This window comes from Talpa occidentalis, unplaced genomic scaffold (genome assembly GCF_014898055.3).
Source record: "Talpa occidentalis isolate TD23 unplaced genomic scaffold, MPIMG_talOcc4v2.1 talOcc4.16, whole genome shotgun sequence".
Classification (NCBI taxonomy): domain Eukaryota; kingdom Metazoa; phylum Chordata; class Mammalia; order Eulipotyphla; family Talpidae; genus Talpa; species Talpa occidentalis.
Genome location: NW_023601653.1, coordinates 2,293,091 through 2,309,815, shown reverse-complemented (window position 1 = coordinate 2,309,815; position 16,725 = coordinate 2,293,091). Strand labels below are relative to the sequence as shown.

At 62.6% G+C, this 16,725-nt stretch overlaps 1 protein-coding gene across 1 annotated transcript in view; it reads left to right on the top strand.

Annotated features, from left to right (window-relative positions):
* The first annotated feature begins 301 nt into the window (after positions 1–301).
* MPPED1 (metallophosphoesterase domain containing 1) overlaps positions 302–16,725 on the top strand; it is a 40,113-nt gene continuing 23,689 nt past the window's right edge. The window contains exons 1-2 of the mRNA XM_037513411.2: positions 302–578; positions 5,802–5,983. Of these exons, the coding sequence (XP_037369308.1) occupies positions 355–578; positions 5,802–5,983 (406 nt within the window). The 5' untranslated portion in view covers positions 302–354. The remainder of the gene's footprint in view (positions 579–5,801; positions 5,984–16,725) is intronic.

Below are 16,725 nucleotides of genomic sequence, written 5' to 3'. Positions count from 1 at the left end.
CGCGGCCTCCCCGGGCTCCGAGGCCAAGGCCAGGAAACGTCCAAGTGTCTCGGCACGTCGGGCCGCGTGCGCCGCGTCCTCGCTGGAGGCCCTCGCGCCCCCCACCCCCCTTTTCTTTTTACCAAAGTATATTCATCAAACTGCTGAGTTGGAAAGATTTGTAATGAGTTTTTGAGCTGTACGACGGAGGTTTGCTCCCCCTTCCCCCCGCCTTCTCCCTCTTTCTAAATCTTCATCTGACATTAAATAAAGCAAATCCCAAACAGATTAACTGTCGCACGTTCTGCTCCGTCTCCTCAGCGTGTTCCCAGGCCTGGCGCCGGGCCGGGCAGCGGTGGCGGCGGCGGGAGGCCCATGTGGCGGGCCAGGTGGGACCCCGGCGTCCTGAAGGCCGAGGCGCTGGCCCTGCTGCCCTGCGGCCTGGGCATGGCCTTCTCCCAGTCCCACGTGATGGCGGCGCGCAGGCACCAGCACAGCCGGCTCATCATCGAGGTGGACGAGTACAGCCCCAACCCCACGCAGGCCTTCACCTTCTACAACATCAACCAGGGCCGCTTCCAGCCGCCGCACGTGCAGATGTAAGTGCCGCGTGGGGGGGGAGGGGCGTGCTGGGCGGCGGGCGGCCGGGGTGGGCCGGGTGGGGGCCGTGGAGAAGTCGAGCCCCGCGTCCGTGTCCCGTGGCTGGGAGACGTGCAGATCTCTACGTGCTGTGGCGGCGCGCAGACACGCAGCTGCTGGCTTTGCGTACAAGACCCAAGGGCCTGGCCACCCCAAAGCCGCCTCTTCCTCTCAGCTGCGTCCTGGGGGCTCAGTTCCAGCTGCCCCCTCTTGGCATTGGGGGGTGACCCCTGGTCTAATTCACTTGCTCAGTGTATGGACGGGGAGACTGAGGCCTGGAAGGGGACGGCTGCGGGCCCGTGGGGGGCAGGGCCCGGCATGGGCTCCCCTGGCCAGACCCGCTTCTGTGGTGGAAGCAGAGATGCTTTCTCTGCTGCCACCCCTGGGTGCCGCTGGGGGTCAAGATGACCCAGCCCGGGGCTGGCAGGTGGACCCTGACCCTGTGGGACCCCGCCCCTCCCCTGGGCTTGTCCTGAGGTCTGGGAACGTGGGTCCTTGGCACACACATCTAGTGGACCCTCCGCCTGCCCTTCCCGTCAGCCCTGCACGGGCCCAGAGGGCTGGGTGACCGGGGTGCCCGGCGTCGCCGCCTCCTGCCTGGGCCTTCCTGGCCATTTGCTGTGACCTCTGCAGGTGGCTGCACCCTGCCTGAAAGTTCAGACATGGTTTGCTCAGCTGTTGAATCGTCTCTCAGCCTTTCGGGGTGCCCTGTGCTGGGTCACTGTGCGGCCCCTGAGCAGGGGCCACAACTCCCCAGGGACAGTGCAGGGAGGTCAGAGCTGTTCTGGCCCTTCCAGGGCCCAGGGGCCCAGAGCAAGCCCGCCCAAGCCCCAGGGTGCACTGCCCGCAGGTGGCCCAGTCCTCACCTCCAGGGAGCAGGGAGAGCAGGTCCTGCAGCTGGGCCCTGAGGGACGGGAAGCCCTGTGGGGCCGCTAGTGTGGACAGGACAGCTAGTGTGATGGCTGGGGGTGGGCGCGGCTGCAGCCTCAGGACGTCCTCTGTGGCGCAGGTGGGTGTGGAGAGGGCCTGGAGGGCGGGGCCTCTCGGGAACACCCTCTCCCTGCAGTATGCTCGCCCCCCCCCCCCGCCCCCAGCCAGGCTGTCAGTAGCTTCCTAGGTTGTGTTTTGGGGGGTTTCTATTTGGGAAACTGTGGGTTTCTACTGGACGGTGTTCCTAGGGTGCCACCCTCTCCTCTGTTGGGTTAGAGGCCCCGGTTCTGGCTGAACTCCTGCCCTGGAGGGCTGGCGGGGTGTGTGGGGGTGACAACCCAGAGCAGGTGGGGCGCTGTCTGTACCCACGATGCCTGCCATTTAGAGGGGCAGCACCCCGCCTCGACCCAGCAGGCACCCCCAGGCCCAGACACGGCCAGGGCAGCGGGGGCCGGGCCCTCAGAGAAGATGACTTCTAGGAGGACACTCAGGTGGCAGCGGGGGGCGGGGGACTGGGAGAAGGGGGTGAGTAGGGCTGCCGAGCAGGGAGCGTGCAGGCCTGAGGAAAGGCAGCGAAGGACCAGAAGAGAGAGGGGCGCCCTCGCCCATTTAACCTGCGGGCAGCTGTGGCCCTGGTCACTCTCCACCTAGTGGCCCTTGGGGGCGTTGGTGGGCAGCCGAGTAGCAGACTGGTTAGCCGGGAGCGTGGCTTGGGCTGGCCTGCCCGGCTCTCATCCAGGTTCTGCACTTACCCGTGGGGGGAGAGCCTCGGTGCCTCAGTTTCCCCAGCTAGAAAATGCTGCTCATAGCAATGCAGAGCGGGGCCAGGCCCCAAATGTCCAGTATGGCTAATACTGGCCAGGCTCAGTGCTGGGGGCGGCAGGGGCAAAACTAAGCCCTTGGCTGTGCCGAGCGGCCTCCCAGCGGGGTCGGCACAGGTTGCTGCCGTGGGCAGCAGACGCGAGGCAGGTACAGATCGGCCCCACAGAAAAAGCGCTCGATGTGGTGGCTCAGCCAGAGCAGCCGTCCTGGCTGCTCCCCAGCGGGGGTGCCGGGCTCCCACTGGCGGTGGGTTGGGGGGACCCCGGGAAGAGCATGCACGGAATCCCAGGTCTGGACTCCTCGCCCAGTGCTCCCCGCCGGCCGCCCTGGCATTGACGTGCAACTTCACAGGAAGCTGGGTGAAGCCGGGGCGGTGCAGGGACTCGGGAGGGCGCTGTCCCTCCCACCCCTGCTCCCAGCCGGGCGGGCGTGTGAGCTGCCGAGGGGGCTGCGCGGGTTTCCATGGCGAGGCGGCTGCTGCAGGAGGGAGACAGGAGGATGGATGCCACTTCCTGACACGTGATTTATCGCCGCCCTGGGTTTTGTCGCTGGGGCGAGGGAGCGAGGGGGCCTTATTTAATAAATCCACAATTTATATTTAATAACAACGGTGACAGTGCAAACGTGGCCCCCGATTGAGCCTGGTGATTTATGCGGGTGCCCCCAGAGACCCCGGCGGGAATGAGGTTGCCTTTGCCCGTGTGATGAATCTCCGGAAAAGGCTTCTGGGCTGTGGTCCCTGGGACTGAAGACCGAAGACCCCTCTGGCGGGGGAGCTGTGGCCTGGAGGGCCCTCAGGGGTCAGCCCTCCCGTCCTGGGAGCGGCAGGTGTCAGCAGAGGCTTAGCCTGGGGGTTGTCCGGGCAATGCCCTGGCGCGGCCTTTCCAGGGAGCTGTGCGGTGGAGGCCTGAGGCGGCCTGTTCACAGGCCCTGAGTGCGGCTTATGGCCGGTGCCTGGTCAGGTCGGTCCGGGCACGGAGTCTGGGGCTGGCACAGGCGGCGGTCGGGCAGTGCCGCCCAGGGAAGGAGGGAACGACAGTGCAGGGAGGGAAGACGGAGAAGCTCCAGGCCTTCCCGTAGGCCGTGGCTGGCCTCACGCGGGGTGCTCCTTTCTCCCCGGCCGGCCCCAGCCGCGGGGGTTCTGACTAACTTGACGAGCCCCAGAAGGCGCCCGGCGCACCCCTTGGGTTGCACCCGCCGGGGAGCCTCCGACTGCGGCAGATCCAGCCCGCCGTGCTCCCTGCGCATTAGCATGCTGAACCCACATCTCTCGCAAGGTGTTAATTAAATTTCTTCGAAGTATATTGTCTGAAAAAAAAAAGGATAATTAGAAAGATGTCTTTAAAAGTATTTATGTAACTGATACGGCGCCGCTCTTGGTTTGCCGCATAATTAGATGGAAACACCACTCGGCGCGGCAGGCCCGTCTGGAGCGCGGAAATGTCCTCGTCTCGTCTTTAAGAGTTTTCAACCTGGCGAGATCAGCCGAGGAGGCCCACGTCGAGGGGGAGCCCGGACCCGGAGCAGGGGCCCCCCGTGCTGCCTTCCTCTCTGGGGTCCCGGGGCCACTTGCGAGGTCGGCGTCGCGTCTGTGAAGCGAGGGGTGCAGCGCCTCGCAGGCGCCTCTGCTTTGCCGGGGATCCCCGTTCCACGCTCCAGCAGCGAGCAAGCTCCGGCATTCGCTTCAGGTCACCCGGGCAAGGCCGGGGGCGGTGTGGGGTGGCAGGCGGTCTCCTGCTTCCCGGGTGGTTTGTGAACTTTCCACAGTAAGTAGGGACTCCCCCCATTATGTTTATTGACATAAAATTGATTTGCATCATTGTATCTGCTTGGGGGGTGTCAGGTTCAACCCCCCATCACTGTTTTCGCGCCCTGCCCCGCAGCAAGGCCCCGATTGTCCCCTATCATGTCCCGGTGTACCCCCTCCACCCTCCACCCGCCCCTCCCTCCCCTTTGGTTGCCTCAATTCTGCAGCCAGAGACCAAGGGTTTGTACTGACCCCTTGGGGTGTTTCCCGAAGTCGCCACGTAGTGACACCAGCGGTGTCTTCCCTCCCAACTGGCTCTGCTTAGGGTCCTCCCGCCCGGCCCGTCCACCCGTCCAGGCTGCCACCACGGCCGGCGCCATCTTTTTTTTTTAAAAAAAGAAGTACAATTCCACCGCATCCGGATTTCACAGATGCAAGTAGATACCACGTTCCCCCAACCTGCCCGGGCCTCGGCTGTCTCGGGGCTTGGCTTTAGTTCACGTGGGAGCACCCACGGCCCTCGAATTAGTGTTTTTGCATTTTTAGGTAGACCCCGAGGAGGATTGGGGTGGCTGGGTCACGTGGGAGGTCTCTGTCTCCTGTGCTGGAAGCCCCCGGGGGCTGGGCCTGCCTGCACCCCTCCCACGGCATGAGGGTCCCTTCCTCGCCACACCCTCCCCACGTGCATTTGCGTCCTTTTTTTTTTTTTTTTTTTTTTAAGATTTATGTATGCATCCAAGAGCTGGGGTGCAGGCCAGAGGTGTGGGGGGTGAGAGGACTCACCAGAGACAGAGACAGAGTGGGGCGCAGAACAGGTGGATCCACTGAAATCCACTGCTGAGGGGAGCAGTGGGCAAGTCAGGAGAGGTCTGCCGCGCCGTGTGGGTAGCTCCCTGGCTGGGGATCGAACTCGTGCTGCTGAGGCTGCCCGTAGCTTCACAGTGCTGAGCCTTCAGTCCTGCGCCACCGGGGAGGCCTGCGGTCCTCGAGGTGTGAGGTGTACCCCGCTGTGGCTTTGACTCGCGCTCCCGACTGCACGGCAAGCCACAGCCCTGCTCTGCTGCTTGCACCGTCTCAGCGTCTTGGAAACACTCAACGCGAAACCCCCTCCCGCGGCTCTCCTGGGAGGCCCTGGGGGTCGGTGCTTTCTACTGGACCACGGCTGGTAGTCAGTCCACGCTTTCCTGAGGGGGGCTGGTAGCGCCCCAAGGGGCAAAAGCTGGCTTGAGGTGGGTGTTGGTGGAAAAATCTCAGTCTTGTAGAGCACAGACCTGCAGCACGGCACAGACGGTCTCGCTGTGGTGTTAACTTTTCACGGGAGGCTCCTGAGGAGGAAGAAAACATCTAAAAGGGCCCCCCAGGGGCTGATAATGAAAAGAGGGGGGAGGCAGCCTCCAGCCGGGCGGCTGGGCTGTGCACACCAGCCCAAGTCGCCCCAGAGTCGCCCTCCCAGCCTCCCCACCCCCACCTCCGTAACTGGCACCATAACCCTCTCGGAGTCCCACGTTTTGGGGGAAAATGTTTTTGCTCAGCCAGTGAGCCAGAGAGTTGGGGTTCGGGCCTGGGGGTGCCACATGGCGGTTGGATGCGTGTCTGAGCTTGGGGCTGGTGGGCCCCACTGGTGCCGGAGGCGTCCCCCGCAGTGGTGGCCCCGGGACCCTGACCGGTGTCTTCCTTCCCCAAGGGTCGACCCAGTGCCTCATGACGCCCCCAAGCCTCCTGGCTACACCCGCTTTGTCTGTGTGTCTGACACCCACTCGCGGACGGACCCCATCCAGATGCCCTACGGCGACGTGCTGATCCACGCCGGCGACTTCACAGAGCTGGGGCTGCCTAGCGAGGTCAAGAAGTTCAACGAGTGGCTCGGTAGGTGCTGGGTGCCCCGGGCTCCCGCTGGGGCGGCCCCCAGCCCCCCACCCCCGCTCCACCAGGCCCCTTCTCGCCCCTTGCCTGCCTGTCCACCTCCCTGCAGCCTTTCTGGGCCTTCCATCCCCCCCTGGAGTCTCTGATTTCAGCACCGTCTCGGCTGCGACTCCCCATTAGTTTGTGGGAGCTCGGGGCCTGGGACACCCCCTCTCAAAGGGATTTTGCCACCTCTGGTTTTGTCTGCATGGGCATCTGGCCCCCATCGCCCGGGGCAGGTGGGTGTTCAGTGAGTGTCCGCGTGGGCAGCTGCCTCCCTGGGGACGGGGATGCCAAGGTCCCCACAGCCGTCGGGACGGCTTCAGAAGGGGACCTGCCAGGCCTCCGGGGGCTCCGGGACCAGCTGCGTGTCCTCCGTGGCAGCGGTGGGCTCAGGCAGTGCAGTGCTGTCCCCGTGCTGGGTGGTGGTGGGTGATGATTCATGAACCGGTCCCCAGGGTTTGGTCTTTGCTTTCTTCCAAAATAAGAAAGACTTCAGCCCGGGCCCCGGGAGAGGCCGCGCAGCTGGAGGCCAGAGAAACCTGGCGAGGAGTTGCCTTTGCCACGGTCCAGGGGCCAGACGGACGGCCCTGGGCTCCCCGGAGCTCGGGCTGCTGCTGCGAAGACATGGGTGCGGGGACACCCGCTCCAAGCCCAGCCCCGCGCTGCCAGACGGTCCCCCGCTTCCCCAGGGCGTCCCGCTGTGCGGTTGGCTGGGAGCTGCGAGCCCGAGGCCCGGCAGGGAGGCCGGGGGAGGCGGGGAGGCTGCGAGCGAGGGGCCGGGCTCTGCCAGTGGAGACAAATATTTACAAGCAGGGCTTCCCCTCTGCTTGGCGGGCTCCGAGCTTTAAATATTGATTTTTCAAATGGGAAATTCTAATCCAGGACCCGTGGGGGCTGCCGTGTGTGAAGGCTGGGGTGGGGGGAGCCCCGCCGCGGCTGCCCCAGGCTTCTCTCCCCCAGCTGCTTCCAGCTCTGGGGGCCTCCTGCCGGCGTCCAGAAGACGTGGGGCTCCGCTTGTCCCGGCCAGGCCGCCTCTGCGCCAGGGACAGGAGTCTCGGGAGCCAGGCACCTACTGTGCCGGGCACAGCGTGATGGGCTCTTTACTGCTGCTGCTGGTGGCATTTGGGGGGCAGCTCTTGTGGGGGTGCCGTTTTCGTTCCTCTTAGACAGTGAAGGGTGTCAGCTCCCCTCCCCCGGTCAGGGTCTTGAGGGGTGGGCTTTTTCTGACGCACCCCTGGCCCACTGTGTGCACCCAGCAGCAGGGGGAGAGCGAATGGGCAGTGGGGGTGGGCCGGGGAGCGGGCTCTCGGCTCGGCCTGCAGTGGGGCCTGCAGTGGGGGTGGCTTCAGGGCGAGGCTGACTGCTGCCTTTGCCCCAGGAGTGGGCGTTTGCACAGGGCAGGAGCTGCTTGGGCTCAAGGCTGCAGGAGGCGAGTGTCGGCCAAGAGGGGTTGGAGGCTATTGGGGTGATGGGCCTGGAGGGACGGGTGGGGCCTGGTGGTCACTGTGGGGGGGACATCAGGAACCTGGGGGCAGCATGGGGAGACGGGTCTTTGGGAAGCTCTCTCCACTGCCTCTCAGCAGCCTTCGGAACGGCGCCACCCTGGGGCCTTGGGGCTGGCTTCATTTATTTGCCCTGGTTGTTGCTGGTGGGACGTGCAAACGTCAAAGGGGTCTTCCTCTTACACAAGGTGGCCTTGGGGCCTCTCCCTGTGCTTCCTGAAATGTCTGCAGATGTCACTGCTGTCCCTGGCGCGGGGCCGGGGGGCTGCACTGCGGGGTTAATTCTGCGCAGGGAATCTGCTTGGGCGCAAGCGTCGCCAGAGCCCTTTCCAGAAGTCCATTGGAGCAGCTTCTGGGAGCCTGCTCCTGCAAAGCGGGATGCCCCTCCGGGGACGGAGCGGGGCTGCCAGGTGGGCCGTGGGCTCACAGGTGCCTGTTGGCGCACTGGACGGGATGTGTTTTTCAGGGGGGCCATGGGGCCCCATTCGGTGCCCTGTGTGGGTCTCCATGAAGTCTCTGCTCCTGATGACAGAGGAGGTGGGAGCTACGTCACCCCCCACAGCGGAGAAGGCAAAGGCCCAGAGAAGTGAAGGGTCGTGCCCAAGGTCACACAGCGAGCGGGCAGCAGAGCCAGGAGTGGACCCAGGCCTGGCACTCTGGGGCCCGGCTCTCGCCTGGGTCTCTGCGGCCTCGCTCACCTCCCTGCAGTGGCGCTTCTGACGGAAGTGAGGTGCAGGCCGCGTGGGGTGGATGTCCTGGGGCGCTTCCCTCCCGGGGGCACAGTACAGGGAACCTCGTCTTTCAAGTGGGGTGTTCAGGCTCCCCTCACCCTGACAATCTCCAAGGATGTTTTGGGCTCCCCTAGGGTGGGGGAGGACTGGACGATGATGTGATGGCTCACGTGGCCCCCTTTTGCCAGACGGGGACTCCCTGGGTGGGGGAGGTCGGGGTCAGGGTCTGCCCCATCGCTGGGGACTCCTGCCCAGGGCTGTGACCTGGATTAGACAGAGCAGCGGGACGGTGTGTGTGAGTGTGGGGTTCCCGAGGAGGTGTGCCCTCAGCTGTGTCCAGCTCACACACTGGCACGCGCACACGCGTGGACACACACTCACATGTGTTCACCCACCCCTGCTGTGCTTGCTTAGCCCAGGATGTGCTGGTGCCGGGTGCTGGGGGGCAGTGGGCGGTGAGGGCCAGGCCTGTTCACATCCTGGTGACGGGACATCTGCTGGACAGGTAGATGCACATGGATGCCAAGAAGAGGACGTCCCCAGGGACGCTGGCCCCAGGGAGGCCAGTGCCCTTTAGCTGGTGGTCACGGGGGGCCCCCCTGCGGCGCGTGAGGAGTGAAACGAGGCATACCTGGGTAAATGGGAGGTTTATGTCCGGGAGTGACCTTTGCCAAGGCACCCCCAGGCCTGCATTGCAGCCAGAGCAGGAGGATGAGGCCAGTGAGGCAAAGGCTCTGGAATGTTCCGGGACTGGTGTCTGGGCGGTGGGAGCAGGGGGTGTATTTACCCCCACCCCCCATTTTCCCGTGAGAGCGTGCGCTATTCAGTAGCATCAGATCAAGGCGACGCTAGATCTTGGCTTTGAAGAAATGCCGCCTCTCCGCTGCTTCCGTGGGGTGCACCCGGGATGAGGGTGGGCGGCGTGGCCAGGTCAGCCCTGGTCATCTTCATCCAGCCGCTCAGGGCTGCCCCAGGCCCTCTCGGAGGAGCAAGCGGCAGATTTAAATTCGCAGCCTGCTCCTCCCGCTCACTCCTCTCCTGGGAAGTATTTAAAGTCACGTTCCTGGGGCCAGACACGCGGGATCCGAAGCCTTGACAAGGGCCCCGCAGACAAGCCGCGGCTCCTGGGGGGCGGCGTGGGGCCGGTTCCCACCTTGGGGCGCCAGATGCGCGGCGCCGGGTAGGGGCGCGGGGCCCAGCTTCCGCCGGGGTCTGCGTCCCTCGCGGGGGGCCGGGTGGGGACGAGTCTCTCCTTCCCCCTGGCCACTGCTGTCCCGGGGAGAGTCGTGAAGTGGAGGCGCCAGCTCGGTGTGGGAAGCTCCAGGGAGCAGCGGCGCTTCCCCGACGGACAGGCTTTCCGGCCCAAGGAGGGGAAGTTGGGCAGAGTTTGCTGCGCGTGGCGAGGGTGTGCCGGGGTCCCGCCGGCGGGGGAGGGGGGCTGACAGCAGCCTGGAGCCCCACGGGCCGGCTCAGTCAGGGGTCTGCCCCGGAGGAGCCCGCGGGCCGGTGAGAGCTCACGCCTGGAGCCCCGCAGCCCTGCTTCGGCCTCTTCTTGGCTGTGACCGCAGCGTAGCCGCGCGACCTCCCTGTGCCCAGCCTGGCGAATGGGGAGACCTGGTTCCCTACCCCCTGGGGTTGCAGGAGGGTTGCAGCGTAGCGGCGCTCTACGGCGCTGAGCACGCCCCGGGCACACGGGAAGCCCCTTGGGAGGCGGCAGATGTTGCGTGAAAAACTTGCCTCTCCCTGATCTGAGCTCCCACGGGACTAAAAAGGTCCCAATCAGCTCAGCGTGGGCAGAGCCTTTTCGCTCCGGACTCAAACTGTCTGGCTCCAGGAATCCTTCGTAGGACCCGTCGCTCCCTCTGGGCCCCCTCCCGACCCCCTCTGGCTCAAGTTCTCCCCACCCAGCTGAGAGCTTTCGAGGGCTGACCTCTGTGACGCCTCCTGCCCCCGGGCAGCGCTGGTCCCTTCCTCCCTCGTGTGTCCAGAGATCCCTTGGCAGGGGCCTCGCTCGTGGCGGGGACTCACCTGTGTCCTGGAGTCCAGGGTTGAGCTTCGTCCCAGCTCAGCCAGCACCTGGCATAGGGGGGCCTGGACGAGGCTGGGGACCGGAAGCTGGTGCGCTCCTGTGCTCCGAGCCGGCCTGGGGCAGTGGACTGCCCAGGGGTGGGGCAGCAGTAAGGTGGGGCTTCAGGAGGGCGGGGCTGAGATGCCAGGCGAGAGCCCAGACTGCTACTGCAGGTTTGGGAGGTGCTGAGGCTCTCAGGGTGGAGACTGAGCCGTGGTCTCAAGGTTGAGGCTGGGGGCGGAGTCTAGCGGGTGATTTGGACCCTAGGCAGAGATTTCAGGTGGGTGTGCAGGTTCCTCCGGGAGACTGGGTCAACTCATGGCGAGAGGAGAGTGCCCAGCAGCACCCCCTCCCAGGAGCTGACCCGGGGCCTTGACAAGCCCACGTCTTCCTGAGGCAAGGCCACCAGGCCCGAGTCCCACCCCTGCCCTGAATGGCAGCCTGACCCCCAAGAATCATCAGTTCATGAGCTGGAATTTGCAAGATGCTAGGCGGGTGCAGGTGCCACCTCCCCCAGAAGCTGTGGCCTCTGTGGCCCTCACGGCCATCTACCCCCACCACTGTGCGCATCTCCCAGGGCCGACCTTGAGCCTCTCACCTTTCTCAGACCCCTGAGCTCTTGCTCCCACACGCACCTGCAGATGCCTCCATCTGCCTTCCCAGCCCAGCTCTTTGAATCCAGCAGTGTATCATTCAGTCGCCTCAGAGGACACCTCCTCCTGCCTGCTCACCAGGATTTCAGACTTGTTCTATCTCAGACTGAACCCCTGAGACTTGTAGCAATCCCCTTAAGCCACATGGCGAGGCGCAGCCCCCGGGGGCTGTTTGAGACCCTCCTGGCGGCCACAGCTCCCCTGCCCCTTTCCTCCGGCCTGGCCGCAGCTGCTTCAGGGCGCTGTCGTGACCCTCCTGCCTGTGCTGCTGCCCCCCCTTCTGTGCACACCCGAGCCGACCAACCTGCCAGGCTCTCTTCCTTCTGTGGGGTCCTGTGGGCCCCTGGGGCCTGGAGCCGGTGCCCCGGGACCCACAGGTGCAGCATCTAGCCCCCGAGGGTGCGGGGCGGGCGCCTGTGCAGTGAAGCACGGAGGGGCCTGGAAACACGACGTGCAGTTAATTAAGTGGCGCTACCCCGAGCGACTAAGGCAGGAGAGGAAGATGAGGGCCCGGTAATGGAGTATTTAGAAGTTATAATTAACTTTTTACTGGTGCCTTAGCATAAAACGATATATAAGACAATATAAAAGGGGTCCAAGGGTTTAGTTAAATAGAGCTGGGTCTTTTGCAAGTAAACCCTTAATTAAAATCTGCGCGTGAGGAAAGAGAGGAAGGAAATGGAGAAATTACTGCAGGCAGCTTCTTTGGTTCCGGCCTCATTTGCCACCACGTCGAGAGCCTGGGGGCTGCCGGGGGGCTGCTGCAGGCACGGGGTGCACGTGCTCCCTGGCCCTTTGTTGTCCAGGTCACGGGGCAGAGAGTGGGCTTCAGGCCGGAGCCGGAGGCTGCTCATGGGTGCGGGAGGTATTGGGCCCAGGTCCTGCTGCCCCTTCGCGCCGTGTCTCCCACTCCCATTCCGGGCGGGGCGGGCGGCCACAAGGGGAGGGAGGCAACAGCCTGCTCCCCTCGGCTCTGCCTCCGTCCTTCCTGCCTCCCACCGGTGGCTGGTGCTCCCTCTGTGCCCAGGTGCTCCCTCCTCTGAGCTGGGCAGGACCTGAACCTCCGCTGCCCTCACAGTCGTGCTGGAGCCGCTGCATTTGCATGTCGGGCCTGCTCGGCCCCGGGGGCCCACCTGGCTGGTGCCGTCCCTGCGCTGTGTCTGGGGGGCTGCAGGGGAGGGGCATGCCTCAGGCTTGGGCTGGGGCTCTCCGGATCCCCCTGACAGAAGCCTAGAGGGAGGCGGGTGGGCACCCCCGGGGGCAGTGGGAATCCCCAGGGGTAGGAGCAGCTCAGGCTCCTGGGGGGTCTGACAAGACCTGGGGGGGAACCGGGCCTCTGCAGCCTTTCACCAGAGCAGGGCCAGCACGGGGCCGGCGCTCCCGGGGCGTCGCTGGCTCAGCCCTCGCAGCCAGGGTCCCCTCTCCTGGCCCGTGGGGACTGCGGGAGGAGGGGGTGGGGCTGTTACACTCAGGGGGTGTTGGAGAGCTGGGGCTCCATCCAGACGTCCCAGCTCCAGGAGGGCGAACGCAGGGGCCGCGAGATCTTCTATGTTGTAAGGTGATTGGATCAATGAGTCAGATCGAGGAGCCGGGGTGGGGTGGGGAGGGGTCTCTTGACACAGCAGCGCCTGGGAAGGGCCCTGCAGGAGGGACCCCAGCTGAGCGGGACCAGGCCTGAGAGCCAGGTGCGGGGTCAGAGGCCAGAGAGAGCGACCGCGGACAGGGAGGCTCAGGGCAGGCAAGGCCGTCCACTTAATTCTAAGGCCAAAGGGGCAGTTGGATGGGGGGACACGGTCAGACTCGGTGTTCCGAGAGACGCCGCCGGCTGCTGGGTGCGGCCGGCCGGGAGGACGGGCTGCAGGGGAGGCCAGGGGGTGGGGACAGAGGCGGCCGCGGGCGGCGGGGCTGGGCCGGGCTCGCTCCGCGTGAGGGCAGCAGGGCCTGCTGGTGTCGCTGCGGCGTGGAGAGGCGAGGCAGCCCTGGCGCCCACAGAGAGGGCCAAGGGCGCTTGTGCTGCGAGTGTGTGTTAAGCAAATGGGAAAAGAAAAGAAAAATGTCCCGAGGTGGTCACTTCAACCGAATAGCCAAGCGTGTTGTTTTCGGAGAGCTGACAGTCGCTGTCACCGAGGTCGCGGTGGATTCTCTCGCCGGTCGGCCGGACGCAACGGTCTGAGGCAGACATTTTCGGAAATGTGTCCTTGCTCTTGCGAAGACTGACGTTCGGATATTTAAAATGAAATAATGTTTGACCCTGGGGACCCAAGGCATTTCTGGCACTTTCTGCCCCAGGGGCTGGGCCTCTGACGACAGCTCGGAGCCCGAGGGGTGAGGCCTCCGGGAGGCGGGCGAGGCGCCTGGGAAGCTGCATGGAGAGCGCAGCAGAGTTTGATGTTTACTCAGACATTGATTTTCCGTGTTCTGCATGAAAATTCTTCATAACGCCAAGCCAAACTGTTCTAGGGGCTAAAAGGGAGAAAATGAACTTCTAATAAAGAAGGGAAATCTGGAATTCTATGCTGGCCAGCCGTAATTACAGTATTTTCATGGTAATGTACAAACCCCTTGAAAGGTGTGCTTAAGTGCTAATTATCTATTTACAACAGCGAGACTTTGGAAATGAAATGAAACCCACGGGTGTGTGTGCGAGTGTGTGTGTTTGTGTGTGTGTTTCAGACGTATTTGCAGTGTTTTTTTTTTTAAGGCCATCATCCTAAGAATCTCTGCCTTTAATTAAAAAAAATATATGTATATGCTTAAATAACGTGGAGGCGCATCTCTCTGAGTGATCTGGGCTTACTGAAAGTTCTTTCTTGGTTTTATTTTGCCTATTTTGCTTTTGTCTGGGGTTTTTTTTTTTTTGCTTGCTCGTTTATATTCCATCATGTCCTAAAGAATTTGAGAGGGTTTATAAAAACAAGAATAGTAAAATGGTACAGTAGTGATGATAAGTTAAAACCCAGGGTTATAAAAACAGCAATCAGAGCGGCTCAGAGGGCGGGTCTGGATAGCAACGCCCAGGTTTACCTGCACCCTGTGAGCGAGAAATTACAGCCTGAGCTTCCCAGGGGCCAAAGTGAAAAGGGACGTGCCTTTGGAGAGTGGCTCTGCTTCTCGGGGCGGGGGACCAGCCCTCTGCGTGGCTCACCGCCGCAGCAGCCTGGTGTCCTTCTCCCTCCGCCGCGAGCACCTTGAGGACCAGACCTTGCCCGTCCTGTCTGTGGGAGGACTTTGGTACAGATTTTCATATTTGGATACTAGCAGCGCGTATCCGGTGTTTCCCTGGATCCAACCACATGTCTGTTCCTGTCGCTCACTCTGAGTTCTGTCTCTCCCCAGCCCCCTCCTTTTGGATTGATTGAAGTTCCTTTTTTTCCCCTCTACTGGTTTGGAAATTCTACATTCTTTCTGGTTTGCTTAGTGGTTAAGCACAACATTTGAATATGCATTTCCAGCTTAAGTCCGTGCAAAATGAATCAACATCTCCGCTCTTCCCCGCACGTCCCTGCCAGGCGCCCGCTCTGTCCCGCCTGCTGCCATCTTGTAGATCTGACTTATTTTTGACCTGACCCCAAGGGCAGAGGCTTGAATCACTCTCATCATCACCCTCGTTGTTGTTGTTATTTTCCCGTCTGCAGTCGATAATTTCCCCCGTGGCTGTTTGCTGAGAGGCCTCTGCCCCGCTCGAGGCAGCAGCCAGTGGCAGGGAACACAGGGGACAGACTGTGGGTGGTCACAGGGTCAGGAAAGGGGCACATTTGAGCAGAGACCTGAGGGGAGGGACCGGCCGCCCCTGGACTGGGGAGGGCACGTGGGCAGAGGCCGCGTCTCTGAGTCAGGAGCGCTGGGGCATGTGTGAGGACTGGCAAAGGAGCTCATGGCTGGCGGACCCGAGGGGCCTGACGGGGGATGGGGACCAAGTAGGGGAGGTCAGGCGGCTTCCCATAGGAAGTAGCCCTGGCAGGCCATCTTGGCATTTGGGCTGCGATGGGGCAGGTGAAGGGTGGATGAGGCCTTCCAGCTCGAAGGCACAAGGCTAACCGAGGGTCCCGGGCTGGAGCTCCGGCTTGCCCTTGGTTTGCAGTCATTCATTCATTCAACAAACCTACTTGTTCGACTCTGCTGGATGCTAAAGATACAGTGGGCGGCGAGACCAGCAGGACTCCTACTTAAGAAGCACATGCATAAGAAAATGCCGTGATGAGATGGTGACGGGGCGACGGGTAGCCCAAGACAAGCTAGACCCGGCTGGCTGACTCCCAGCTCGCCGGCCTGCTGGCCGAGAACGAGGAGGTGAGGCAGAGGCAGGTCTCCGGCCCCTCACGAATGCAGGGCAGGTGATGCCTTCCCCCCAGGCTGGCGGTTGCGTGGCCGGGACCCCTTCCTCTCCACCCTCCTTGTCTCTGCCAGAGGCGGCGCAGCCCCCGGAGGGAACTGTTGCTTAGTCGAGAGAGAGCCGGCTGGTTATTCACGAGTTGCAGGAAACCAGACTTTCTGGCTGGGACTCTCTTTTTCCCTACAAACGTGGAGAGATGTGCTTGGATGTGAAATAAGCCTGTGAGTTTTGTAAAATGTCATCTCCAAGCTGGACTTCCTTCCAGAACAGGAATAGTCAACAAGCCAGAGGATCCTGGCCAGCACAGCACTGAAATATTCTCTCCCCGTGTGCACACAAACTTCTGAAATGTCTGGAAGATTCCACCATCTCCCAGTCTACACCACCTTCCCCCACCTGCCCGCATTTCGGGGACTTAGCACAGGCTGTGTCTGAGCTCCGTGACTCGGCTTGGAGGGGGTGGGCCCCATGTAGAGAGGCCCCGGTCCTGCCGCCTCGGTGTTATTACAGAGCTACCCTCCTGCTGCGGTGTCTCCCGCTTGGTTGTCGCAGCCAGCCCTTCTCAGACAGCAGGTGCGCGGGCATCCCCTGGGCAGGAGGCTCATTAAAGTGCACATCCCAGCCTGGCAGGTCTGGGCGTGACGGAGGCCTGCACTGTCCAGGGGACCTCCTGAGTGGATGGAAATGCTGCTGACAGCATTGTCCACTGTGGTAGCCACCTGTCCCCCGAGCAGTTGGAATGTGGCTGTCATGACTGAGACACTTTATGTTTGACTTCATTGTCATTACCTTGAAATTACATAGTCACGGGATGGGGGGGCAGTAGTGACTGGGACAGTGCAGCCAGACAGCCCCTCGAGGTGTCAGCTGTTACTGTCTCTACAGATGACGAACTGAGCTCAGAGGTGAAGAGCTTGCCCAAGATTGTACAGCAAAAAAGAGAATTCCAGGGCCTCCCCGGTGGCGCAGCGGTTGAGCGCTGGGTTGCGAGGCTGCCTGCAGCCTCTGCAGCGCCAGTTCCATCCCCGGCTGCTCCCCTGCTCCCCGGCCACCGGAGGAGGGTCCCGCATGGTGCGCAGACCTCTCCTGCCGCCCGCTGCTCCCCTCAGCAGTGTCCTTCGGTCCTTCTGCCTGCTCTGCTCCCCGCTCTGGCTCTGGTGAATTCTCTCACCCTCCCGTGCTTCTGACTGTACCCAGTGCTTCTATAAATAAATAAATAAACAAACAAACAAATAAATAAATAAATAAATAAAGAATCTTAAAAAAAAAAAAAAAGAAAACCTAATACCTAAGGTAGCCACTATTTAACGCGGACACTTCCCCTCACATATCCAGAGAGTCCCAGCTCTCCAGCCCTGACTCCCTCTTTCCATGATGCTTAGATCTTGTGGGCCTGGGGTTGCACTAAGCATTAGG